At 40.7% G+C, this 27,024-nt stretch overlaps 2 protein-coding genes across 7 annotated transcripts in view; one reads left to right on the top strand and one right to left on the bottom strand.

Moving 5' to 3' along the window:
• Positions 1–27,024, top strand: part of CUNH19orf44 (chromosome unknown C19orf44 homolog) — a 50,563-nt gene that overhangs the window by 8,828 nt on the left and 14,711 nt on the right. For 2 of the 5 annotated variants that reach the window (XM_027845361.1, XM_027845358.1), the window contains exons 5-9: positions 113–620; positions 4,878–4,970; positions 9,650–9,816; positions 15,361–15,469; positions 20,769–20,856. In XM_027845361.1, coding sequence (XP_027701162.1) covers positions 113–620; positions 4,878–4,970; positions 9,650–9,816; positions 15,361–15,441 — 849 coding nt within the window. In that variant the 3' untranslated portion in view covers positions 15,442–15,469; positions 20,769–20,856. Of the gene's footprint in view, positions 1–112; positions 621–4,877; positions 4,971–9,649; positions 9,817–15,360; positions 15,470–20,712; positions 20,888–27,024 lie in introns of those variants that run through there. The other 3 variants (XM_027845360.1, XM_027845359.1, XM_027845362.1) reach the window with 3 other exon arrangements.
• The window catches only part of CHERP (calcium homeostasis endoplasmic reticulum protein), a 32,005-nt gene continuing 23,200 nt past the window's right edge, over positions 18,220–27,024 (bottom strand). Inside the window, exons 12-18 of one of the 2 annotated variants that reach the window (XM_027845357.1) lie at positions 22,921–23,054; positions 21,869–21,955; positions 21,079–21,222; positions 20,844–20,960; positions 20,426–20,520; positions 19,807–19,992; positions 18,220–18,729 (exon numbers count right to left, since the gene is read on the bottom strand). In XM_027845357.1, the coding sequence (XP_027701158.1) occupies positions 18,728–18,729; positions 19,807–19,992; positions 20,426–20,520; positions 20,844–20,960; positions 21,079–21,222; positions 21,869–21,955; positions 22,921–23,054 (765 nt within the window). In that variant the 3' untranslated portion in view covers positions 18,220–18,727. Of the gene's footprint in view, positions 19,993–20,425; positions 20,521–20,843; positions 20,961–21,078; positions 21,223–21,868; positions 21,956–22,920; positions 23,055–27,024 lie in introns of both variants that reach the window. The other variant, XM_027845356.1, reaches the window with a different exon arrangement.

Raw genomic sequence — 27,024 nt, 5'->3', positions numbered from 1 at the left:
TGTGTGACCCTGGGCAAGTCACTTAACCCCAATTGCTTAAAAAATAAATAAATAAATAAATAGAAATAACTTTCCTAGTTCCTACCTCCAAGTTACTTTTTTTTTATTTTAGGAAGATGATCACAAAATAAAACAACCAAGCAAAGAATTACAAACAAATGTGTCCGCTGTAAAAAGTATACAGGAAAGAACTGCCAAAGAAATGAACCCAGAGACAAGTGTGAACATTACTTCTATTGCTACTGAAGAGGAAAGTCACACTGCAAGTGAACTGTGTGAGGATGTGAATGAGGAGCCTGTCACCTTTTCTAGAGAGGAAAGTATTTCCAGCAGGAGGTCACCATCTCCTGGATCTCAGGACAGTTCTGTAAACTCAGTGTATTCTGAAGATTTTGAAAAATCTCCAACTTCCACAGTATCTGGGCAAACAGCCTGTTCCCCAGAGTCATTAGACAAGACACTGGAGTCTTTGTCTGAGAGCCCTTCATATTCTCAAAGAGACCTTCCCACAGAGTCAGAAGGGCCTGCTCAGAAGTGGAGAGAGAATGTAAGGAGACTCTTAGTGAAAGAAGTGGCTGTTCAGACTTACGATCCTGCATTCACCTACAGCTGGACAAAGGGTGAGTGTGGGTTCGACTAGTGAAAGTCTCCGCAAGTGCTGTTCTAAGGCAGGCGAAGGAACCGAAAGCTGCTACGTGTGTCGGTTCTGGTTTCAATTATGTGTTCACCATTATGTGCCAGCCATAAAAACAGTGCCAGTCAGTGGAATTAGACTGAACCTGGAACAGCAGATCTGGGTTAGTGTCGTGGTCCTGCTACCAATTAGTTATGTGACTTTGGTTGTCACTTAAGTCATCTCTGGCCTTTGGTTTACTCATTTATCAAGTGAAAGGGATTAGACCAGAATCTGGTGGGAGAATTTATTCTGTGAAATTTGGATTTAGTCAAAGGGCCACACTTGAGGACCTAGAGGGTCACATGTGGCCTTGAGGCCAAGGGTTCCCCACCCCTGGACCAGATGATCTCTAAGGCTCTGTCTAGCTATAAGATGTGTTGGTATTGACCTATGTCAGTGATGTCCTCAGCCCCGTGTTCTGACTCTTAACATGTACCCTAATGTATATTTTATAGGAGATATATATATATATATGTATGTATATGAGAGCTATTGCTTCCCATGACAGCTGCCTCAGAATTTTAGGAATGTACCATAATAATCCCTCAATGCCTTTGGTAACCTGCTTTGTGTCTTTCGTTCATGAATCTTTGATAGTTCTGAGCACACAATAGTTCTTAATCAATGCTTAATAAATTAATTCAGGATAATGAGTTCCATAAGTTTACTGCCTAGTGTATAAAGTGATAGTTGCTTTTATTTACTTGGAGACTTCAGATTGCTTTGGGACCCTCAGATTCTGGTACCTCATTTTGTGAGTTTGTGAATGAGATATACATATCATAGTTTCATAAGCCTCAGTCACAGAACCATGGGTCAGGAGTGGGAAGGGCTCTCAGGGGTCATCTGGTCCAGCCCTTTCATCTTGCAGATGAAGAAACTGAAGCCTAAGGAAGTGAAGTGACCTGTTGAGGGTCACAAGAACGAGAAGGAAATCAGAGAGAAAACTGGATCCCATATTTTCTGTCCTAGGGTTAGTTATCTTGCCCTTATATCATATTACCATTCATGAAGCCTTTGTCTTTTTGGACTGAAAACATCTAATATTTTAAGATTGTATTTTCTTCTCCCTTCCCATTTAGATAAGCAGTAAATAACTTAATAGACATTTTTGGGAGAGTGAGAGAGGAATGTATATTTTGCTACCTGTCATGTTCAGCTTGATTTTAATTTATAATATAAAGGTAGATATGGCCAGTCAGTGCTGGAATTCCAATTGATTACCATATTCTTGGTAACTTTCAAATAGAGGTGAAAAAGTCTGGGTTCAAGTTAGGAATCTACTACTTTCTGCCATACTACTTTATGAGGCCTTCAGCAGGCCTCAGTTTACTCAACTGTAAAATGAGGGGGTTAGATTAGAGGGTTTCTAAGGATTTTTTTAGCTCTAAGTCTCTGATCAGTGAGCCTGAGGGAAAGGAAGGGGAGGGAATAAGCGCTGATATAGTGCCCACTGTGTGCCAGGCACTGTGCTAAAATGCTTTACAAATATTGCCTCATTTGATAAGTAACTTAACCGCATTCAACAAGTAACCTCCAGTACAGTATTTATACACTCTATCTCATAGGGTTGATGTGAGTACAAAATGAAATAATACATGTAAATTTTTATTTTAACGGAAATATCATGTAAATGTGAGTTTCTATTATATCATAAAAGTAAATCTGACTGCAAAAAATGTCAGTTTGTTTGAATGAAATATTGGGAATGCCAGTTTTCTTATCTGAGCATAAATACGCAATGCCCAATGACAAAAGTAGAAAGAAAAACTAGGAATCATACAACTTTAGTACTGGAAAGGCCCTCAGAGATCTTCTCCATCTTTTGTGTTTTTCAAATGAGAAAACTTAGGGCCAGAAGGTAAAATGACTTGCCTAAGGTTCCAGAGTGAGTTAGGGGCAGAGCTAGGAGGAGAACCCATGTCTCTCTTGACACCAAGTGTCTTGGAAGCAGAAACAAATGTGCTTACTTGACTTTTGGTTTAAAAAAAAAAAAAAGCAGAGTTCAACATGCTATTTTTGAAGAAAACTAGATAGATCCCTAAAAGACTTTGGTACAGAAGATATTCAGAATTACAAATACCATTGGCTTTTTTTTTTTCCTGATAAAAAACCACAGCCACTCTTACAGGCATGTAGATGGAAAAATAATCCACAAGCATTTGTTAAAGGCTTGCCAGAACAGGCCAGTGCTAGAGATACAGAGACCCTACCCATGGGGACATTGACAAGCAAGATAACATGCACATATGTAGAGAGATACAAAATAGATACAAGATAATATTGGGAGAAAGGCACCCATGGCTGGTGGGATCAGTTAGGGCTTCATATAGAGAAGGTGATGCTTGAGCTAATCCCTGAAGGAAACTAGGGATTCCAAAAGGGAGAGGGGAGAGGGAAAGGCATTCCAGGCATGGAGGACAGCCAGTGAAAAGGCATGGAGTCTGGAGAAGGGATTTCATGTGTCAGGAAGAGGAAGGACAGTTTTGTTGACCCGAGTGTGTGAAGGGGAATACTGAAATATGTAATAAGACTGGAAGTGGCCTTGAGGCCACTGCTCCAACAGAACCGTTCACTTTTGATCCTAGAGCTAATAGAAAGTCACTGGAGTTTATTGACTAAGGTAGTGACGTGGTCAGATTTGTGTTTTAGGAAAATCACTTTCACATCTAGTGTGAGAGACGTGAGGCAGGGAGACCAAATGTCTTTGAGTTGTTCCAGTCATGTCCCACTTTTTATGACCCCACTTGGGGTTTTCTTGGCAAAGCTATTAGAATGGTTTGCCATTTCCTTCTTTAGCTTATTTTATAGATAAGGAAACTGAGGCAAACAAGGTTAAGTGACTTGCCCAGGGTCACACAGCTAGTAAGTGTCTGAGGCCAAACTTGAACTCAGGAACATGAGTCTTCCTGATTCAAGGCCCGGCTACCCACTACCCACTATTCCAAATGAGAGGTCAAAGAGGATCAGAACTGGGATGATAATCATGTTAGTGGAGAGAAAGTGTGAGCAGATGTAAGATATCTTATGGAAAAAGATTTGGCAACTGAATTGATATTTGAAGGGAGATTGAGGAGTCAAGAATGCCACTGATTTTGTTAACCTGGGTGACTGGAAAGATGATGTCCTCAACAGAAAAGGTAAGTTTGGAAAAAGGGTGGTTTTCAGGGGGAAAATGAGTCTTGTTTTGGACATAGTGAGTTTGAGATGCCTATAGGACATGTAGTTCAGGTCTGTCTATTGGAATGGGCAGATAAGACTGGCTATGGAAGAAAGGTTGACACTGTTAAATCAGAAAAACTTGAAAGAGGAAATGAAGTTGTAAAAATTATAAACATGGTAAAAAAGAGAAGAGTAATAACTAATTTTTAAAACATTTTGTGATTATTCCATTAAAATCCTCTACAAGGGCATCACTGTGGAATTAAGGTGACTGGGTTCTTAAAGGCTGTGGAGAGGCATGTGAACTCCAGTAAGTCTTGTCTAGTACTGACTTAGAATTTTAGAGTAGAGCCAGAAAGGATCTTAGAAGTCCATCTGGCCCACTTCCCTCATTTTACAGAGGAGGAAAATAAGACAGAACTTAAGTGAGTTGGCCAGGGTCACATAACTCATTAGGATTCAAACCCAGGTCTTCTTGACACCGTCTCCAGCACTGAATCCACATTGCCATCCAAGGACTGGCCTCCTATGCTTGGAAAAGCCTTATCACTAGACTGGTTGTCATGGTATAACCTTTTTGGCCCAAGCCATTCTTTTTTTTTTTTAGTGAGGCAATTGGGGTTAAGTGACTTGCCCAGAGTCACACAGCTAGTGAGTGTTATGTGCCTGAGGCCAGATTTGAAGTCAGGTCCTCCTGACTCCTGGGCTGGTGCTCTATCCACTGTGCCACCTAGCTGCCCCTAAAGCCATCCTTAAAAGACTGTCTGCTAAGTCATCTAAGTATTGTAGTTTATATCAATAGATGGAGTCATCACAAAAGACAGGGCCTTGAAATATCAAAGTATTTTACTAGTCATGATATTGGTGACTTATAGAACAAAGGAAACATTGATTATTCCTATAGTTTTAGGGCACTTACAGAGGATAGGTTACCTAAGCTGTGACAAGTATCTGTTGTATTACTGTGAAAAACATTGTTATTTTTCAACCCATAACTTATATAGGTCAGAACTCTAACCTTTTGTCCTTTAAACTATAGAGAGTGTGGCGACCATTGGCCCAAGTCTGGGGAGAGCTTATTTGGATCCTGAACCTATTGCCAGTCATGTGATTAGTGCTGATGCAATAGAAGGTAAAGGCCCTCAATTTATATTTCATATAATTTTTATTATTATAAACTTAATGTTTAAAACAAATACTAATAAATAATTTAACTAAATATGGGATTAATTCTCCAAATAAAACTCCTAAACTTGAACTATTTCTTTTTTAATTAAACTTTTAAAATTATATAAAAACCTACCTTCTAACAAAACACAAACAAGAAACCTCAGTACATCTGGCTCTGTCACCTTTTAAATCTTCCTCTATCTGTCCTTTCAAAAAGCACATACTTCTTGTCATTGTTTACATTGTTCCTATTTTATTTACTATATTTTGAAACACTTTGTATGTCTTGATATTATATTTCCTTTCCATCATACTCATAACTTGGTAGGGCCATAATGTTATTTTTCATATAACAAAATAATATGAGATTTTCCCCAGTACATTAGACATAACAAATTGTTTTCAGTATTATAGATAAAAAGAGCCTTTTTGGGGGGGGTACAGATAAATCCTTCCCCCTCCCTCACCTTTTTTTTTTTTTAAAAGGCATTTGGGTTAAGTGACTTGCCTGGAGTCATATAGCTACTAAATGTCTGAGGCTGGATTTGAACTCAGGTTCTCCTGACTTCAGGACCGGTACTCTATCCTCTGCGCCACATAGCTGGGCTTGTGCTCCTCCTCCCCCTCAATGATATCTTTACAGTAAAGATTCTTCAGTGGTATCACTGGATGAAAGGGTATAGGTTCCAGGAGTGGCCCCCTCTAGGTCCTCAAATGCAGCTCTTTGACTGAATCTAAACTTCATAGAGCAAATCCCCTTAGTACAATGATTTGTTCTGTTAAATTTGGACTCATTCAAAAGGCTGCACCTAAGGACCTAGAAGGCCACAGATTCCCCATACCTGGCAGAGACGAGCAATTTTTATTGTGTGTTGCCAGATTCCTCTTTAGAAAGTTTGCACCAGGGGCAGCGAGGTAGCGCAGTGGATAGAGCACCGGCCCTGGAGTCTGGAGGACCTGAGTTCAAATCCAGCCTCAGACCAAACACTTGACACTTACTAGCTGTGTGACCCTGGGCAAGTCACTTAATCCCAACTGCCTAAAAAAAAATAGTAAAAAAAAAAAGTTTGCACCAGTCCATAGTTCTATGCCTGTTTCTTTGCAACCCCCTGCCCTTACCCCAAAAAATGTCTTTGATACATTTTATTACCAGTGGTATATCTTTAAATCCCACTGATGTTCCAGTCTGCCTCACAAAGGCATAGAAGTGGCCTTGGATTCTTAACTTGTATTCTTAGTCTGGCTGGCCCTCTAGAGGTAAAAGGCTTTGAGTGCAGCACTAGACTCCACGTCTTAATCTAAGAGCCACCACAGCTCATGAAGAGGCTTATTCCCTGAAGGTTTGGGATCTGCATTTGTAAGAGGAAATACCCATAAAGGTGACATTATCAATCTTCTGAAGTGTTAAAGTGTGATAATTTCATAAAAAGTAGCATTGACTCTTGGCTGTTCAACCTTAGTTGTTCCAGTGGCTTAGGTAATTGCAAGAATATGCTTATTAAATGTTAATTAGTAATTGTAATGAAAACTTCAGTTTCAATAGCTAGGTTTTATGTATATATAGTTTTTGAAATTCACAGAATCTCAGAGTTGGAAGGGATCTTGTGGATATCTAGTCTGACCCCTACCTAAAAAAAAATTCCATCTGCAGCAGAACTCCCAAGTGGTTCTTTCTCCTTTGCTTAAAGACCTCCAATTGAATCCCTCTTGAAATCAGCTGAGGCCACTTCTAGGCAGCTCTCATTGTTAGGAAGCTTTTCCTGGCATCAAACCTAAATTTGTCACCTTCTAGCCACTGTACCAAGTTCTCTCCTCAGGTACCAAAAAGAACAAGATTCATCCCTCTTCCATCTGACAGCTCTTCAGATAACTGAAGACAGCTATCGCATCTCCCTTAAGATGTCTCTTTTCTCAGCATCCTTAAATTCCTTCTGTTGAGCCTCTTAGTGCACAAAGCTAAGGCCTTTCACCATTCTAATTGTCCTCCTCTGGAAACTCTCCAACTTTTCAAGGTCCTTCCTAAAATGCGGCACCCAGAAGTGAACACAACATTCCAGATGTGGTGTGACCAGGGTAGAAGATGGGAATGACCGCATCCCCTCTTGTCTTGGTATCTATTCCCCTCAAGTCAGCCTAAAATCATGGTAATTTATTTGGCCATCATAACACTGTTGACTCATGTTGAGCTTGCAGTTTCTTAAAACTCCCATATCTCTTTCACATAAACTTCTATCTAGTCATGCCTCTCCTATATTTTACTTATGAAGTTGATTTTTTTGAGCCCATGTAAGACTTCACATTAACTTCTATTAAACTTCAAATTACAATAGCATTTTATTCATTTCAGTCTTCTAGTCCATCAAGACCTTTTTGAGTATTGACTCTGTTATCCAGTGTGTTAGCTGTGCTTCCCATTTACTTATTACCAGCTTTGTGTCACCTGCAGATTTGATAAGTTTTTAACCAAGTCTTGGATAAAAATGTTAAGCAGCACAGTGCCAAGCATAGAAACCTAGTGTATGCTATAGGAGACCTCTTTCCAAATGATTTTTTTGTGCTGGCCATCCAACCAGTTTCATAGCCTCCTCATTGTACAATCGATTGGCTTGTATATATCTTTTGTACAATAAAAGTATGACAGACTCTTAGGTCCTTTGCTAAAATCTAAATAAATTATGCCCATGTCCTCCTGATCTACCAGTTTGGTAAGCTTGTTGGAAAAAAAGATTAGGCAGACACAACCTGTTTTTGTAATTATTGTTTCTTTTTTTCCCACTAACTATCTTTTTAATAATACAGAGTTTTGCCAGAAATCAGAATCAAGCTTCCTAGACTATATTTTGGACCATCAATTCTCTGCCCCCCCTCCCAGCCTTTTTAAAATCAGGACATATGTCCTTGTCCTTGTCCAGTTCTGTAGTGCTCCCTCCCATTTTCTGTAATCTGTCCAAGGTCACTAACAGTGGCTCAGCAATTATATGTTAGTTCCTTTCAGCAATTCATCTGGGTCAGGTGATTTGAACCTATCCAGGGCAAGCAGAGTGCAGTGTTACTAGCTCTTTTCTTACATATCAACTAGGAAGTTAGCCATGTTTGTTCTGTCCTTTTGATCTAAAGCATATTCTCTTTAGCAGAGAAAACATTAGTAAAATGACTTAAGCACCTGTTCATTCTCTTTTATTAGTTGCTATCACCCATATACCCTGAGTAGCAGTCCCATACATTTTGTGATCCTCCTCTTTTTCTCAATATAGTTTGCAGCGAACAAAAAACAAAGCCTTTTTGTTGTCTTTAGTTTTCATCCTCAGCTTTAGTACTCTTGACACTATTCAGTGAGTTCTTATCCCAGCCGTTGTTAGGTAAACTTCATTCCTGGCCAAGATCTGGTCATTTCTATGGTATTTTAAGCTGTGGGCCAGAAATCCAAATTCCATTTTCAAACATCCTTTTCTTAACCAGCTGTTCCCTTCCCAAGTTTGCTTTTCTCTTCGGAATCCCTTACCTTCAAAGGGCAGCAGTGAAGAAAACACCACCTGTGTCCCTAAGGCCTTCATTTTCTTGCTGAAAACTCTTTGTTCTTTGATAGCGCTCTTTCTGGAAGTATCATTTTTGTCCAGGTGAATCACCAGCAGTGGAGAGTAATCAACTGTTTTGTCAAGTCTTAGAAAATTCTTTGTCCTGCCTTGGATACCTGACCCGGGAAAATAGCAGATGTGGGCTCGTCCTCAAAGTGCAGGGGTCTGGTGCATGCTCAGAGTACCTCAGATTAGGTCTCTATGTGCTGAATGCTGGGCAGAAGATAGTGCCTCCTTGTAGGAGAGGAGGGGACTTTTTGGTTGCAGAAGCATTCAGAAAATCCTCTCAGTTTCCATGATGGTCTCTCGGCCTCAGTACTCTTGGGGGAGCTTGGTGACTTGAGAAAGGAGTAGAGCCCAAGACCTCGTGAGTGTGAAAGATCCAGAGGGCTTCCTTGATGTCTCAACATCCCAGAGGTCGGGTTTTGTAGCTAGAGCAGCATCAGCGTCCTAAAGTATGAAGAGAGGAGAACCTCCCTTGGCATCCTGTCATTATAAATGCTGATGTCCTAAGAGATAAAGAGTGGTTTTAGGGAGTGACCTTCAGGACCCCAGCGGTGGTGGCTGAGATACGGTCTCATGCCCTATCTGTATGTGAACCTGGTGGGACTGGTGCTGTGTAGGAACTGGGCTAGGTTTTTAGCCTAATTTTCCTTCTCCTCCCTAGATTGAGGTGGTGTACAGGGAAATATGCCCTTGAAGTACTGGGGAAATGCTTTTATATTTGTTCTTGATATTTCTATGAAGAGGATATCCCTTTGAAAAGCCAGTTGATATTAAGCTGTTAAATGGAACTGGGGCTTTAGGCATTGGCCCCCTAAAAATGGGGGAAATAGCTGGTGGGGGACTGTGTAAGACTCAGGATTCAAGATCTGATGTTTCTTTCCTGTTTTATGGGTGGAAATGCCTTTCAGTGTTATGTCCAAAAAGCCAAGCAAAAGAATTACCTCTCTAGTATACTAACGAGGTGACTTACTTCTGAATAATGGAAAGATGACAGTAGTGCCATTTTTAACTTCATAACTTCATATCAGCATAAAATCTTTTTTTTTTAAATGTTTTACAGCTCTGACAGCCTACAGTCCTGCAGCCTTTGCTTTGAATGACATGTTAAAACAGCAGCTGACATTGACAAAGCAGTTTATGGAGACCAGCCAGTATCTGCATTTTTCTCTCCTGAAGTCCCTGGAAGATGACACATTCCATTATCATACATTGGAAGAAGTTAAAGAGGTAAGTGTAGCACAAACCTCCTGTTTTGGGGTGGGAGTGGCAAACATGTTCTATTCTAGATTGCAGCCTGAACTCACACCTTTCGTTAGTTTGGTCCTGGGGCTTCTGAGATGTCCGTTTGAAATGCTGGTGAGTTGTGGGGAAGGCTTTTGTCCCTGTGTTAACACTTTGTGAAAGGATTAGGGTTGATAAATGAGCACGCATCCTGGATGCACCGGGCATTTGAAGTGTCCATGGACCACAGGGAAAGGACCCAAGTCTGCCAGCATTTCAAACATGGTGAGGAGTAGATTAAAAGGAGTGTGGGTGAAGACCACCATCATTCATCACCCACATGTGATCCTTGCAAGCTGAAAGAATTTCAGGTGGGAAAAGGACTGTTTGCATTCAGCAAACATTAAGCATTTTCTCTACCATTCTCTACCATTCTCTACCATCTTGGTGCAGAGGCCAGGCCCTGGGGAAGATTTGAATTTAGGTAAAACTGGCCTTCTCCTCATGGGCTTATACGGTCTGTTGGGGTGGTATACTGATATCTGTAATATCTGTTAGGTAAGTATCCTAGAAATTCACCAAAGTGCTGACATGTAATAGTGGCAGGGAATTAGATGGCACTAGATTATGCAGGATGCTGAATGCTAGGCAAAAGAATTTGAACTTGACTTGGTAGGTAGTAAGTGGAGAGCTACTGAAGTAGCAGAATGACCTGACCAGATTATAATCTGTAATAGCCAACAGCCAACGGCCATTTAGAGAATACTTGGTAAACCTCAATGTGTTTTCTTCACAATAACTTTATATGACAGTTCGTACAGGTAAGTGTTAGTATTTCCATTTTGAAGTTGAGGCAACTGAGGCTCAGGTTAGATGACTTGGCCTTGGTCACACAAATAAGAGATGGAGCCTGAATTCAAACTCAGGTCCACAGGATTGGAGGAGGCAGAGTGGAGGCAGGAAGGCTTTTCCACTAGCCAGGTGATTGGTAATAAGGGTAGCAATGGTACAGCTTCTAGGGGACCTGTAGCTGTGGGCAGTAGGAACAGAAAGGAGCAGATGAAAGTGAGAGTTGTTACAGGGGAGGAATTGACAGGGACAGAGTAGTTCCTCATTTCCATCAAGTGGTCCATCTTTATGTATGATATATATGAACTGGACAAAAGTGGAACGTGTTTTACACCTTGGGGAATTCTGTGGTATTCAGTCAGAAGCCATGCTTCCCCTCTCTCTGGCTCGCTGTCCCCAGAGCACAGGAAGAGACTTCGGTGGCACTTAAGTTCAAATTACACACAAAAAGAAACCGTATTACAACATACCTGATGAGTGGTCATTCAGTCCAGCCTCTGCTTGGAGACCTGTGAGGAGGAAGGACTCAACCTCTTGAAATGGCACAGTCAACTTTTGGACAAATCTGTTAGGAAGTTTTTCCTGACATCAAGCTTGAGATCACACTTTGCCTACTTTAAAAGCACTATGTATAAATGCTAGCTATTACTGCAAGGTAGTAAGTTTTCCTCTTTGCAACTTCTGTCCACTACTTTGGGTCTGTCGTCTGGAGCCAAACAGCGAGAACAAGTCTAAACCCTCCTTCAATGATGGCCCTCCAGATACCTTAAGCTAACAGTCACGTACCAAGTCGTTTCTTCTCCAGGCTGACCATGCCCAACTCCTTCAACCAAATGTCATCTACTCCTTGGTCATTTCTTTACCAGTCACCATGGCCCCCAGAGCAGAATCCAAGCCCTGGAGACTTAACATTTTCATGATGTTCAGTTGAGTTCAGTACCTAGAACTCCTGCCCTGGTGCCCTACCATCCTGACCAGTGATTGTCTCCTTCAGCCTCTACACCTGGTCCCTGAGCTCCAGCCATATTTCAGTTCACTTTCTGGCCATTTTTTCTCCAGCAGGCATGCTACTCCAGCACATTTAACCTTTTCTTTCCACCTCCTTCTGTTTCAGTTCTGGAGCTATAATCAAATCAAGTCATTGCCATCTGGAGAAGGTGTGTCAGTCTGTTCCACAATGGCTCTAGTCACCATCTGTGTAATTTTGCAATGCAAAGTATCTCATTTGGCTACCATTCCTACATATGGATGTACTTCCTCCTAATTTATTAGAATGGAAGCTCTTTGAGAGAAGCAATGGTCTTGGCTTTTGTGTTTGTTTCCCCAGACCTTGACACGTTGGAAGTATTTAAGAAGTGCTTTCTCATTTAGTCACATGACAGAGATTCAAGTCCCTTTATCATCCTGATTACCCTCCCCAGATAACTTCCCTCTTATCAGTGTCTTTCTGAAACCACATCTCCCTAGAACTGAACACAGTAATCCACATGAGGTCTAATGAGGGCAGTGTACACTGGGACTCACATCTCCTTATTCCTGGAAGATAGACCTCTCTTAGGTGCAATCCAAGACTGCATTCACTTTTGTGGCTGTGACATGACACCTACTGCCTCATATTGAACTTGGAGCCCACGAAAACCCTTGGAGCAATTATTGCCGAACCAAGGCTCTCCAATTTATACTTGTGAAGTTAATGTTTTCTATCCAAGTATGAGACTTGCCACTTTACATCTATTGAATTTTATCTTCATTAGCCAAATGTTCTAGCCTGTTAAGATCCTTTTGGATCCTGTCATCCACAGGAGGCAGCACAGGTCGGGTGAGTCAAACTACTGCCACCATCTCCTCTGAGACCTTGGAGATAACTCTTCAAGATTGCAATCCCCAAAGTTCTGGGAATAGCAGGGCCCACTGCCATCCTGGCCCCCATAACCATCACTAAAGAGAGCAACTCCAGGGGACAAGGGCCCTATCACCTTTGATACTATCAATATGACTTGTTGACAAAGTGCTGTCACTCAATAGGTGAGCCCCAAACAACTCTTGTACCACTGGACCTTGTTGGTAGCCATCATCCACAGAGCCAAGCCTTGTGGAGATGCGACCTGGCAGCTGCTTCTGCAGGTGCTGCAGCCCTCGCCTCCTCAACAGCTACAGCTCCTGAAGACCTGGAAAAGTAATTTCTCAACACCAAAGTCCTTGGCAGTGGCAAATGGTTCAAGGTCAGAAATTAATATAGCTTTATTGTCAGAAGAAATTAAAGAAAATTATTACCTTTCCTTTTGCCACTGTGCCATAAGGACCATGGGATCTTTCCATCTGACTTGCCGCTGAAACCTATATTTGTTGCTCTCTCCTCCCCTTAGAATGTGAGCTTCTTAAGAGTAGAGACTATCAGGGGCAGCTCGGTTGTGCAGTGGATAGAGCACTGGCCCTGAAGTCAGGAGGACCTGAGTTCAAATCTGGCCTCAGACCAAATGCATTACACTTACTAGCTGAGTGACCCTGGGCAAATCACTTAACCCCAATTGTCTTTAAAAAAAAAAATAGAGACTATCTTGCCTTTATATTTGTATTCCCAGGACTTAGTACAGTGCTTTGCACATAAAATCTTTTCATTTAGTGTATTAACAGTTCCTTCTGGCTAACAGTGTCATCTGCAATGTGTTGAGTATGCTATCTACACATTGGGCCAAGCCTGGATCCCTAGGGTACCCTCCTGGACACCTCCTCCCTTGCTGGCATGGAAACATTAACAACTCTACTCTTTGAGTCCAGCTACCCAACCACTTATGAGTCTCTCCAATCATATTATTGTCTAAATCTATATTTCTCCAGTTTTTGTCAAAAGAATACCATAGGATAAGAAGCTTTGCTAAAAAATATAGAACAGTAGTTCTCAAAGTGTGATCCAGGGACCCCCTAGGAGTCTGTCCCCAAGAGGTTTTCAGGCGGTCCTTGAGTCAAACCTTTTTGTAGTAATACAAAGGTATTTTTATTTCTAATACAATATGTGTTAATAGATATAACCCACATAAACAAAAGTTCTTTGGGGGCTTCAATAATTTTTAAGATTATAAAAGGGTCTTGAGACCAAAAATCTGAGAACCACTGACCTATAATATTCTTCATCTACTCATTTATAATAACTGTCAAAAGAAAAAAAAAAAGAAAAAGAGGTTAGTTTGATGTGACCTGTTATTAAATACATGCTAATTTTTTTGTAATCACTGCTTCCCTTTCTGGATGCTTGCCCACCTCTCTTTAATGATCCATTCTGAAATTTTCCCAGGAATGAGTCAGCTTGCTGGCCTATAGTTTGCAGATTCTGGTCTCTTGAAAATCAGGAGCACATATATGAGGCCTCCAGTCTTATGTGACTTCTCTCATTTTACATGATCTTTCAGATATTACTGTTGGCCCTCAGCCATCACATCTGCCAGTTTGTTCACCGCCCAAGATTTTAGTTTATCTCTGCCAGGTGGTAAGAATTCATCATGATGCCTTCTTACTTATCTTGGGTATCAGCACTGTCTTAGTCATTTTTGTTCAGTTGTTTCTGGTTGCAAAAGGTCATTGTCCTTGGTTGAGAAAATAGAAGCAAGTAAGGATGGAGCTGCTGTTGTTAGTCATCATCATTCCATCCACCCTGAGCAAAAGTCTTGGGCCTTCTCTGAGCCTTTCTCCCCCAGTATAGCTAACACTTCATTTTGTTGTCCTTGCCTTCCTTTGCCAGCATTAGCATTCCTGATGCTATCTTTAGTCTCGTGGCATGCTCTTCTGTTTATTGTTATGTGGCTGGTCGGAGAGTTGCCTGTGCATCCACATCATTCTCTTCTGAAAAATCATATTTTTTCTCAAGTGATTTTTGAGTTTTTCCCATCTCTTCTGGGCTGACTTTCCCTTAGTCAATAGGATCCTTTCTGAAACCTCTGAAGTGTTTTGCCCAAATCTAACTACGTGGTAGACTACACCCGGATGTCCTCCCCCTCCCCCTACCCCCAGTATCAGTACTGTATCATGCCTCATGGATCAAATGAGATATTTTAAAAGTACTTAGCACAGTGCCTGGCACATAATAGGCATTTAGTAAATACTTATTTCCACCACCCCCCCTCCATCTCCAAGTGTTGTTTCCCAAACTCACAGAATCAGAATTTGAGAGTTGGAAGGAACCCCAGTAGTCATCTAGGCATAGTGGATAGAGCATTGGACTGGGAGTCAGAAAGACCCGAGTTCAAAACCTGCCTCAGATACTTATCAGCTGTGTGACCCTGGGCAAATCCCTTAATTGCTCTTGGTTTCACCTGTAAAATGGAGATAATAATAAGACCTCCCTCCGTCATTGATCAATGAGAATGAGACAATAAATAGTAAAGCAGTTTGCAAACCTTAAATAAAGTACTCTATGTTAGTTGTTGTGATGATGATTAGCAGCTGCCAGCTCCTGAAGAGCTAGTATTATCAGTTGCTATTATTTTCCCAAGGTTTCTCTCTCTGTGTTGCTGCTTATCTGAGAAAACATAGAGATAATCTCTAGTGGTTTTTTTTTTGGCCAGTTGTGTTTCCAGTGTTGATGTGGATAGGACTTTCTACTGTTATCCGTATGAACAATTTAAGGTCAAACATCCAACACTGCGAATAGACTGTTACTAGAGATGTCTAGGTGACAAAGCTCACAGATTTCTGGTTATCTTGCAGTATATTAGGAAGCACAAGTCACCACCACTGACAATTGAGAAAGCTTTGGAGGAAGTTGTGAAGGAAATGTCGGATCACTGAGCTGAAGACAGATTTGCTTCCAATATAGGTAAGGTTTGGATCTTGAAAACTAAGTTATTAAACTCATCAAACCTACTATGCTATGTGATCACGTCTCAGAGCATCATAGGAATGAGAACTGCAAAGGAAATTGCCAAAGTTCGTAAAGCTCTCTGAGCTCTAGCACAGAGGGCAAGTGACTTCTTCAAGGCCACACAGGTACCAGACACACAATTCAAACTTGGGTCCTCTGACCCCAAAGCCAGTGCTCCTTCCACTATACTGCATTGTTAAATCTCATTCCCCATCTTAGACCTATAAATGTAATTACATTTTATATAATTTCTCCCATGTGGTTTAAGAGGACTAGGCCAGAATCATCAGAGATCCATGTCCCAGTACTGGGAAACAAAATCTCAATTGACCTATTCAGGTTTCCCAATCAGTTAGTCCTGTTCTAGCCTCTCAAGGGGGTTTTTCTTGACTCCGTGGTCAGCCTTCTCATAGGATTTAGAGCCAGAAAAGACCCTGGAGATGATTATTTACTTAACAAGTTCTTATTAAGTCCCTAGTATGTACCAAGTTCTAGGATAGGTGCTGGGAATACACAGGCAAAAAAAGTTTTTGCCCTTGAGGAATTTACACTCTCCTGGAGGAAAAACAAAATGTATATGGATAATACAAAATAAGTGCACTGTAATTATGCATGGGGTTTGGGGAGTCCTAACAGCTAAAGACATCAGGAAAGATATTTAATAGAAAGTAGGGCTTGAGGTGAGTCTTGCCATGAGCTAGGAATTCCAAGAGGTGAAGGTGAAGAGGGAGAGGATTCTGGGCACTTGGGGACATGGTCAAACACATGGAGGTGAGAGAAGGTGATCTTATTTCCTCCACTCCAGATCACACAGGTAATGTGACTATAAATCCAGTGTTCTGTCTAGCACACATATTCAACCCCTACCTTTCCCTTCCTCCTTGAGCTTCTCAGACACTGTCATGGTTCTCCTCCTATCTCCTCAGTCCCTCTTCCTAGCTTCACTCTTAAGTGCAGTTGTAACCTAAAGGCTATTCTCAGTCTTTTCACTACTCCATCCATTCCCACACCTTCAAAAGGCACTCCAGATAACCTCTAAGATGTCCCATCATCAGCAAACTAAACTGTTTCCTCCAAAACCTCCTCCTTCAAATGCCCAGTTTGTGTTACTGGCATCAACTTTCCAATGTCCAAACCAGAATCATCTTTGACTACTGTCATTTCTTCAGTCTCACATCTGGTTAACTGCCAAGACCTTTGGGGCCTATCTCTGAAACATCTTTCCTATTTTTTCAGTCCAATGTTGTAGCATTGCTGTAGCATCCAAACTGCTTCCCAAAGTCTCCTGGCTCCTGTCTCTCCTAATCTGTCCTTCACATGCTGCAAAATCAAATTCCCAACCCACAACCTTCGATCTTCAACAAATCCCTGTGGCCTACTGAAGAAACTTTCTTTAGTTGCGTTCAAGAGCCTTTGGCTTGCCTCCACCGTACTCTTTGCAGCCTTATGTTGCAGTCACCATCACCTGGCCAAACTGAATCACAGTGACTGGGTATGCTTGTCTTGCCCTTTTTTACTTCTAGGTCCCTGATCAAACTTTACCCAGTGCCTAGAATCCTCTCCCTGTTTAAATCTTCCACATTCTTTACACAGGGTCCAATACCTATAGGAAGAGTTCCATGACCCTCTTTCCCTCCACTTTGGAAATAATCTCCTTGGATTATATTTTCCTCAACATTAATTCACTAAGCACCTACCAGAACTCTCATAGAATTGTTAATACTGGTGCTTATAATCAAATCTTCGTCATGTAGCTAACATCTTGTATGTAACTGGTGCTTAATAAATATTTGCTGGATGAAATGTGGGACAATGGGTTAGGAATATAATCATGCTGAAGAGCAGCACCCCTCCCCCCCTTTTTAAACTGTAACATTGGTGTCAGGGGACAGCATTAACACCAATGTTTCCATTCTGTTGCTTTATTTGGGTAAGACTTGGTTTGGCCTGTAGTATCTTTCTTAATTAATGAATTATATTATTATGGGTTTTGTTTTATTTTACCTAGTTTTCTCTTTAGATGAGAAATCACAGGTAAATCCTCCAAAACAGATTAATGTTCCTGGTCTGTAAAGATCAGAAGGTGAGATCATACATGTGAATTTGCACTTTTCTTGTCCTTTGTTATTAAGTCTCCCAAAGAGAACACTATTTCCATAATGAGATGGACTCTCTCCTACCATCTGGATGCTTAGAGTATTTGTGAATTTCCAGCTGTCACTAAAGCTTCAGTTTCTATTTCATCGTCTTGTTGAGTGTATGCTCCATGAGGACAAGGGACTGCTTCATTTTTGTCTTTGCATTCCCAACATCTGGCAACACAGTAGGTACTTAATAAATGCTTGTTGACTGACATAGAGATATCCCATGGTTCTTAAAAGCTTGCCTGGCAAAGTACAAATGCTACAGGTCCTGCTCGTCTGAAAAGGCTTTATGTGTTAGTGGGTAAAGCCCTTGCCTGGAAGGTTGGCCAGTTCAGCTCATCAAGAGCTCATGCAGCAGAAGCACTGGTGAAAGGATGTCCACATTGATGAAATCATGGATATTTAAAGCACAGTGACTTTTGTAATTTTCCTTACTACAGTCTTGATTAAATAATTCAAACGAGGGGTATTGAGCTGTGCTTATAACATTATCCACTCCTAGACTTCTTAAAACAGCAAGCAAGCAAAACTCCCTTTTTCTAAACTAAGACACTAAACATATTTCTTTATAAAAAGTCTTTATTTGAAGGCAAAACAGTAAAATCCACAAGAAATTTGTAACATTACACGTTGACATTTTATTCTGAATCAGACACAGTTGAATAGTTTCACAGCTACAGGAAATCTAGAACAGAATCAAATATTTCATCACCTTGGGTCAAAGAGTTTGGGAGAGATTTCTGCATCTTTTAAAACAAAGGTTCCAAAATTGTTAACTGTACAAACAGATGGCACTGCACCAAGCTGCCCACAGCACTCAGCTCTGCACGTTGTCACATACTTGTTAGTGTGTTTAGGTAATGTCCAGGAAAAGAAAACTGCTTCTCTTGAGGTTTCCAGTAATGCCTCATAATGATAATTTATACTTTCTATTCCTCTTCCACCTCCCCTTGCTATTTTGGTTTCAATATAAAAATGATGAATTCAGAGCTGTAGAATCTTTAACTGCCTTAGATGCCCAAGACAGTCTGAGTGGGCTGTGAGCACACAGGTGCTGTTGTTCAGGTCCTCCTATAAATAAAAACATTAAGTATATATAGCTTTTTCAAAGGTCATCATTCCCAGAACAGGAAGATGCTTTAGCCCTATGTCCTCATATCAGTTTGCTCCTTCCCGATAGCATCTATCCATTTCAAATAGCTAACATTTGAGAAAAGTATAAACTTAATCCTAAGTGTCAGCATGTCCTAGAGGAATTAGGCTTTGAATGAGCTCTATTAGGGATAGTCTTAGATAAATATACATTTGACTAAAACTAAACCAAATGGAATTAAAAAAAAAAAAAAAGAATGCAGGTCATCTTCAAAACAAAAGGGTATTTTGTTTTTACTTTAAATATTGCGTAGTAAAGTCTAGCCTTAGTTTTTATTACTACACAACCAATAATTTTAAGGTAGGTTAAAGCACATCATAGCTTTTGATCTACTTCATTGTTGGCTAATGGCAATCACTTAATATCCTTTCCTCAAGACACTAGTTTTGGCTTATATAAGATGCTCAAATTTGATTTAAAGGTGTAAGATACCCACTTCTTCAGTTGAAGGATTCCTACTCGGGGTGGGGGATCTTGGTTTTCACACTTCACTGGAAAGGACAAAAGTTCACTTGTAAATGGTGAAGAACGGTTCTAAGGGCTTCCATATCCTTTTTCTTTTGATATTTTTTGATATTAAGTGTTCGAATCACAGATCACGCGTACGTATGCGGTTTCCGTTATACTCAGGTGGTGGGCCTTGTCAGTATTGCATGCCATGTTCTTCCCATCTTGTTTCCTGTCACTCCCTCAGAGTAGTACACCTTGGTAAAACTGAGTTGTTACTATGATCCTGACTTCCATACCAAGTTTCAATTTAGGATTAAGATTTCTAACAAAGGACAGAAAGGCTACACAGTGGGTAGACAACAAAGAAGTGATTTTACTTATAGCAAAACTTTTCCAAAAAAGATTAACAAAATTCAAAAAAGACAAAGTTCCCAACAACAATAAAGTTTTAACTCCTGAATCTTCCATGTTAAATTCTAGCCACGTAGCCTAGGCAATGTGAGAGCCCTGCTCTCTTAGTGGAGAACCTCAACCAATTTACTTACATTCATCCCTGGCTTTCATACGTGCAATGAACGAATAACTTTTGTTTCTGCGGTAGTTTTCATATGGATCATCCAAAGCAACTCCCACTCCCTTGTACTGATCCCATTTATCTCTGATATCCCCCCCTTTAATCGGGTCCTGAATGCCTTGTTCCTTCACTCCCAGGCCACCTGATCCACTCCATCCTTGGGGAAAAAAGATGAGATGGACATTTATCAATCTACAAGTGAATTTTAATTTGTGAAATAATGCATCTTAACATAACCTCTAACAAGAATGTTGAGAAGTCTTTGGAAGGTACAAACCAGTTGTCTAGTAGAAAGCTAAAAATCAGTATTGAATTTTTAACTTTCCAGAAATGATTACACTGAGCCTATTTTTTTAGCACCTGACATTTTCAGAAATGCCTAAGGAAATGCTGCCAACATTAGAAACAAAGAATTTTATATAATAATAGTTTATGTTAATATAGCATTTTATAATTTAAGAATAAGTATAACATAATGGAAAACAACACTAGATCCTGGCTCTTCTAATGACTGACTAGTACTATGACCTACATTTTGCAGATGGCTTTTTCTTAAGACATTAAGTAACTATTCATTAGAAGAGTCTTACCCATTTTCACCAACATCTGGTGTCCTTTATTTTCTTCTCCAAGTCTTGAATCGGGTATAGGTGGTGCTGAATTAGAGCCCAAACCAGCTGAAGAACTAAAATTAAGACAGGTTTTGTTGTACCATGAAGATTATCTTCAGTGGATTAAAAAACTGAGCACAATTTAAAAAACCCGTAACAGTAAAACTAGGAAAATTCTGGTATACTTAGTAAAATAGGAAGGAGATGGCCTATAATTTGGACTAATAATAATAATTAATAATGGTCCTTGATCATCTTATCCACAGACTATGCCATGATGAACATGGGAGGTTTCTAATTAGAACTTTTAAAATATTCACAGAAAAGCACCAGAAGATTATGATCTACATAGAGACAGTCTGCCAGCAGGTCACTCAGAAGGGAAGGGGAATCTTACGGGGGAGTAGGACTCCGAGATCGGGATCGGCGCCTCCTTCCTGGGGAGTAAGACTTTGACCTGGACCTGGACCTTGACCGTGATCTGCTGCGTGAAGAACGGGACCGGCTTCTGCTCCTGTATCACAAGAGTATCTAAATTCAGTTATACTCTCCTCTAGAAAAACTGAACATGAGCATCCAGCGTTGCAAATCACGAACTCTACGTCACAAAGAAAGGCCCAGTTGTGACCTACCTAGACCGGGAGCGTGAATAGGATCGAGAACAGGAGCGAGACCGTGACCTTGAGTAGGAGCCAGATGATTTGGAAGATCTTGAATTGGATCGTGAAGAAGAACGACCTCTACTTTTAGACCTGCTGCGGGATCTAGAAGGTCCACTGCAAAGACAATTTTTAGTGAGCAAAATATTCTGACAGCTCTAATGTATCTATGCAGCCACACCAACAAAATATAAATGTTTAAACTTGCCCTAAATTAAACATCACCGGAAAACTAGTGACATCTCACATCTGAAGGAAAAAAAATGCAGGAGACATTTTCATCCAGTCTTGTTGATGAACTTGAATAAATAAATCTGGGTAGAGGCCCTAGTGATTCTAAAATAAATACCCTGTTTCTAAACCCAACTTGCTTCTTTCTTCCTGATGTAGTATTAACTTTAGACTCTATTAGTAAATCAATTTCCCAATGATAATATGGAAGCTGTAGCTTCAGTATCTAGAAGCAACACTACTTCCCGATTTTAGGAATCTGCAGAAAATGCACGTGTTGACTTTCCTTCAAAATATTAACACAACAAGTAGTCACAATTCAGCATGATCTACTGTTGTAGCTTCAACAAGAAAAATAAGGCGTACATTCTATTGTATCAGCAAGCCCATTACAAGAGAAAAATGGTACTGACCTACTGACCTTGGTCTCATTATTTTAAATGTGTTACTGGACTCAAGGAGTACCATTTGTCTGAACATACAATTCAAGGCATCAGAAATAAAAAAAAAAAAATTTGTTTTAAGTTCTCACCTGTTTCTCTTTTCCTGCCCTTTTCTCCTCCTGGCTCTCATTTTTGCTCTGAAGAACTCATACAGCCCATTCTGTTCCCAGCCTTCACTGTAAGACATGTATGTTTTCCTGAACAACTAATTCCAGGCATCTCTTCTTCAGATGCCATATTTTTTTTTTAAATGTACGGGATGGGTATGAAAAATCTGGATCAGAAGTCCCCAACACCCTAGGCCATGCCATATTATCAATCCTAGCAGCCCCAAAGGAAATCTTGAACACAGAAACTTCTACCATATTGTAGTTTGTTGGGGAACTAGACACTCTTTGCTTCAAATACTCTCTCAGCAAGTGATTGCAGTATCAAATAACTTCTAATTTTTACCATTCAAAGCAATATTCATCTTTTCTCTCATTGTAATTCAACAAATTAAATCCAATTCAATCAACTATGAAGTGACAATATTATATGGACTCTTTGGATACAAGGATAAAACCAAACTCAAGCAGAATGTGTTAAATGCTCAGGATGGATCAGAAAAGCAAGAGAGATTCAGAAGGGAGGGAATAATTTTTCTCTTGAATCAAGAAAGGTTTTCTGTAGAAGGTAGGACATGAAGATATTCCTTCAATGGAAAACTGGATTTTGAAGCTTAGTGGACAGTAAATGCAATTACAAGGTAGGATAAAGCAGAAAGACTGGAAAAAATGGAAAACCCATTAAGTGAACAGACGAATGAAAAGACTAGAGAGAATCACTTGAGTTTCAGCTTAGTTTAACAGGTTTAGGGGATAATGTGAAGGGTTAAATGCTTTTATACCTGGGGCTCAGAGCTGGCTGAATTAAACCTCTCTCCTATGTAGAATTATCTTAATTCTACTCCGATTCCTTGACTACCCCATGAGGCAGGAAGGACTGTTATTATCACTATAATTTCCAGAGGTCTGAACCAAGCTATAGAAATAAACTGACTTCCCCAAGGTCAGATGGATGGTTGGTGGTAGTGCTAAGACTAGAATCTCCACACTCTACTCTGTCTGGGCCACAGTGACTACACCATACCCACCCTTACCTGTTTCTAGGTCTATCATGGGATGGAGGACTATAAAATGCCTCCACTGCTGCCAAGAGCCTCTCGCTGGGAGGCATGGGGGGTGGAAGACGTATGTCTTTTGGATCCAAAGGCTTATACTCATGATCTTCTAGCTGCAGGAGATAAAAACATACATTTGATACACCACGCAATTCACTTACCAAGTCAATTCAAATAAGCATTTATTAAGCATTCCCTTGTGCAGGGCACTGTGCTACACTCTAAGGATGCAGAGGTGAAACAAGACAGTCCTACCCTCGTGGGGCTTACAGCCTAACAGGAGACTAAGACATGCATACAAATAACATGTAAGTTAGAACATGATAAGTGCGTATGAGAGGACAAAGTAATACAAGAGACAGGGAGAAAGATTAATTTCAGGCTGCAAAGGGGACAGGAAAGAGGAAATCAAGATTGAGGGATGTCAGCAGGAAGAGACCTCTGAGGCCAGCTAGGCCACTCAGACCTGAGGAGGAGTCATCCCCCTTTTGCCTGGAATCCTGTACTGAGGAGGAGCGTGGCCTCCCCAGGCAGCCCATTCCATTTTACCATGACTCTAGTTGTTAGAAAGTTTTCCCCTTACATAAAGCCTAAATTTTACTTCTTTCCTACTTCATTTATTACTCTTCGTTCTACCCCCTGGGGCCAAGCAGAACACAGTTAATCCTCCACATGAAAGTCCTTTAAATAGTTGACAGTTATCATGGTCCCCTCCCCTCCCCAAGTCTTCTCGAGACTAAACGATGACCCTTCTCCTGCCCTCCAGATCAAGTTCCATGTGATCTTCATATGGGATAAATCTGAGGGCTTTCATCATGGTGGTTGCACTCCCAGGAACACTGTGCAGCTTTTAAATGTCCTTTCTAAATAAAATGTGGTCACCAGACCTAATAACAAGAAAGGCTCCAACCAGCCAGAATTCAGCTCTCATTTCTTTACCAAGTTTGTTCATGCATTCTGAAGTAATTCATGAAAACCATGAGATTATTCTAGACTAAGAGTGGGGAATCTTCGGCCTCAAGGCCACATGTGGCCCTCTACATCCTCAAGTTCAGCCCTCTAACTGAATCCAAACTTCACAGAACAGATCCCCTTAATAAAAAAAGGATTTGTTCTGTAAAACTTGGACTTAGTTAAAAGACTGCACCCAAGGATCTAGAAGGCCATATGTGGCCTTCAGGGCTCCCCCACTCCTGTTCTAGACCACCAGATGTATAGCAATGCCTCTTTCGACTTCATATTTATGAAAGTGATTTTGAAAAATCCAAGTAAAAGGCATTACTGAATTTTCATTTTTTTAAAGTTCAGGTTTAACCTGTCAGTAACTTTCGGATCCAGTCTCATCCAGCGTACTAGCTATTTCTTCTCAGCTTTGCAAATCTGATAAGCATGCTATCAGTGCTTTTATCCAAGTCACTGAAAAAAACGTTAAACAGCATGAGGCCTAGCACAGATCCCTGGGGCACTCTCTTGGAGATCTTCCAAGCACACCATTAATGACCCACCTTGTAACTAGCCCACGTTTTTCCACCTTTTCAACAGGAACAGTATGATACTTTGTCAAATGTTTTACTAAAATCTAGGTAAGAATTTTCTGCAATATTCCCTTGGTATACCAGTAGAGTATCCCAATCAAAAAAGAAAATGAGTTTTGCCTACTAGATCCTGTTCTGGATGGCTCTGTGTAATCACTACTTCCTTTTGTAGTTATCCACTAACTACTCCTTTAATAACAAGTTCTAGAATTTTGCCAGAAATCTAAGTCAATCTAACTGGCCTGTATCCACATGATTCCTTTCTGTCCCCCAAGCCCACCCTTTTTAAAAAAGGGCCATTTGCCCTTCCTCGGTCCTGTATTATGTCTCCAATTCTCCCCACTATCTCCAAAATCTGGAACACTGGCTCATAGGATGGAGTTCATCTGGGCCAGGGGATCTGAACTCATCCTGGGAGACTAGGTGCTCTCTCTTACTATCTCTTTACTTAAGTTGGATATTAGCTCCTTCCTGGCTATGTTTATTCTGTCATTTCTCATCCAAAGATTATCCCCTTGGCAGAGAAAACAAGCAGAAAACAAACTGTGCTTTGTTTTCATTACCCTACATGAAAGTTCTGTCCCAGTGATTTTTTAAAAGCCTTATTTGTTACTGTTGGTTTTTTCCTGCCAACCTCAGTTCACTCTGAGCTTTGGCACTCCTTGAACCTTGAGACTGTCACTCACTTCTGAGGTCACCCTGTTATCCATCCTTGCTTTCATCTTCTGCACATTTTTTAAAAATCTCATTACACTGGTTAATGAGTTCCCTGGGCACCCATGTTAATGTCTCTGGATGGTTCCTTTTTCCTCCACATCAGAATGTTTCTCCCTTTGCGTCTTCAGACTTTGTTCTTGGGTTTCCCATATCTCCTAGGTCAAGTTCCCTTGGGTAATTTTAGTCCACAGGATCCTAACTATTCTTTTTCTGAATCCTTTGAAATATGCTTGCCTCCAAATCCATGGTACAAGCCATATTGTTATCCAAGCACCAGTTTGTTTGTTAGTTAGAATCAGAAAAATAAACCCACAGCATTTCTCTTTGTTGGTTCCTCTACCTTTTGAGGGAAGGATTCTTGAACATGGTGGTAAGCCAAGATGAGTACTGAAGACAGAAGAGGATTTCTGTGGGTGGAACTGGGGAGAGGGGCTTACATGCACATGTGTATAGAGGCAGGAAATGCTGGAATGTAGTTTGTGAAGGGGAACAACAGGAGATAAAGCTGAAAAGACAGTTAAGGGCCTTAAATGCCACACTATAAAGTTGGCATTTTGTCTTAAAGGCAATGGGAAACAACCAATGTTTTTGAGTAGGGGAGAGATGTGGCCAGACCACCCTCTGTGGTAGGAAGATTACTCTAGTAGCCTATGAAGGCTGGACTGGAGAGAGACAAGACTTGAAAACCAATTAAAGAAAGTAATATATAGGAGTCCAGGGGGTAAGAAGATCTAAATTAATTTGGTAATAGAGTAGAAGGGAAGAGGCAGAGGAACAAGCTAGTACAGAGAGAGAATCAACAGGACTTGGCAACTAATTTATACATAGGGTAAAGGAGAAGGAAGAGTCAGATTTTTCCAACAAGTATTTTTTATTGAGTACCTACTGTGTGCTCTGCTAGCTGTGTGGCTTCAATACCAGAATCACTGTTAGTAAACACCATCTTTGAATACAAAAGGATAGCAATACTCCATATATACAGCTTTTTCATCCACTAAAAACACATCATCTTTCTCACACAACTAAGTACCTTTCGTCTTACAGCTCAGCAGTACCTAGAATCTCTCACATTGATGCCTCCCCAGGGCTAGCCTGGGCAGTGTATCTGTAGAAAAACACTGGTGTGGGCATGAAGCTATATCCTGTTAGACAGGCAGGAGTGCTATGCAGGGCACTACACAGTAGATGCCAAGTCTGATCTGGTGGTGAGAGCAGCAACCAATGGCCCTCATTCTCTTAACTACACTTCTGTGCAGAGGTCTTCAATATAATATGGAAGAGTTGAAATTTAAGGTATTCCCTCATCTTTCTGCAATTAAAATGTCTTTTAGAGCCTTTATCTGGCTGGTCCTTCTGACAATATTAAGGCTGAAAATAAAATGGAGGAGTGATGAAGGATAAGAGACTGAATAGAAATGAAGGCAGCTCTTCCCTTCTGGTTTTTTCTATTTATTATTAGTAGATTCTTGTCACCACCATATTTCAGGCCCTCGTTACCACCCACCTGAACTATTACAGCAGTCTCCTCACTGGTCTTACGAGTCTTCCTAAGGTGCCAAATGAATCATCCTTCTATACTGGATTATTCACCTGCTCTGCTCATCACTTTTCAATGGTTTCCTACTGCCTGCCCACCAAGCAAAGCTGAAGACCCTTCCGAAGCAGACACAGCACACTCCCTTTCCAGCCATCTCTCATACTCTGCCCTACCGTGTATTCTACAGCTGTACCAAACTGGACAGTGTCCTGTTCCCTGCACGTCACTCCATTACCTCTGCTGCTGCTCCTTCACCTTGAGCTATTTAAACTCCTATGCATCTAGAATCACAGG

The sequence above is a fragment of the Vombatus ursinus genome, unplaced genomic scaffold, assembly GCF_900497805.2.
Source record: "Vombatus ursinus unplaced genomic scaffold, bare-nosed wombat genome assembly UNPS02014961.1, whole genome shotgun sequence".
NCBI classification, from domain to species: Eukaryota; Metazoa; Chordata; class Mammalia; order Diprotodontia; family Vombatidae; genus Vombatus; species Vombatus ursinus.
Note: the sequence above shows the minus strand (reverse complement) of the source record. Positions and strands in the feature narration are given on the sequence as shown.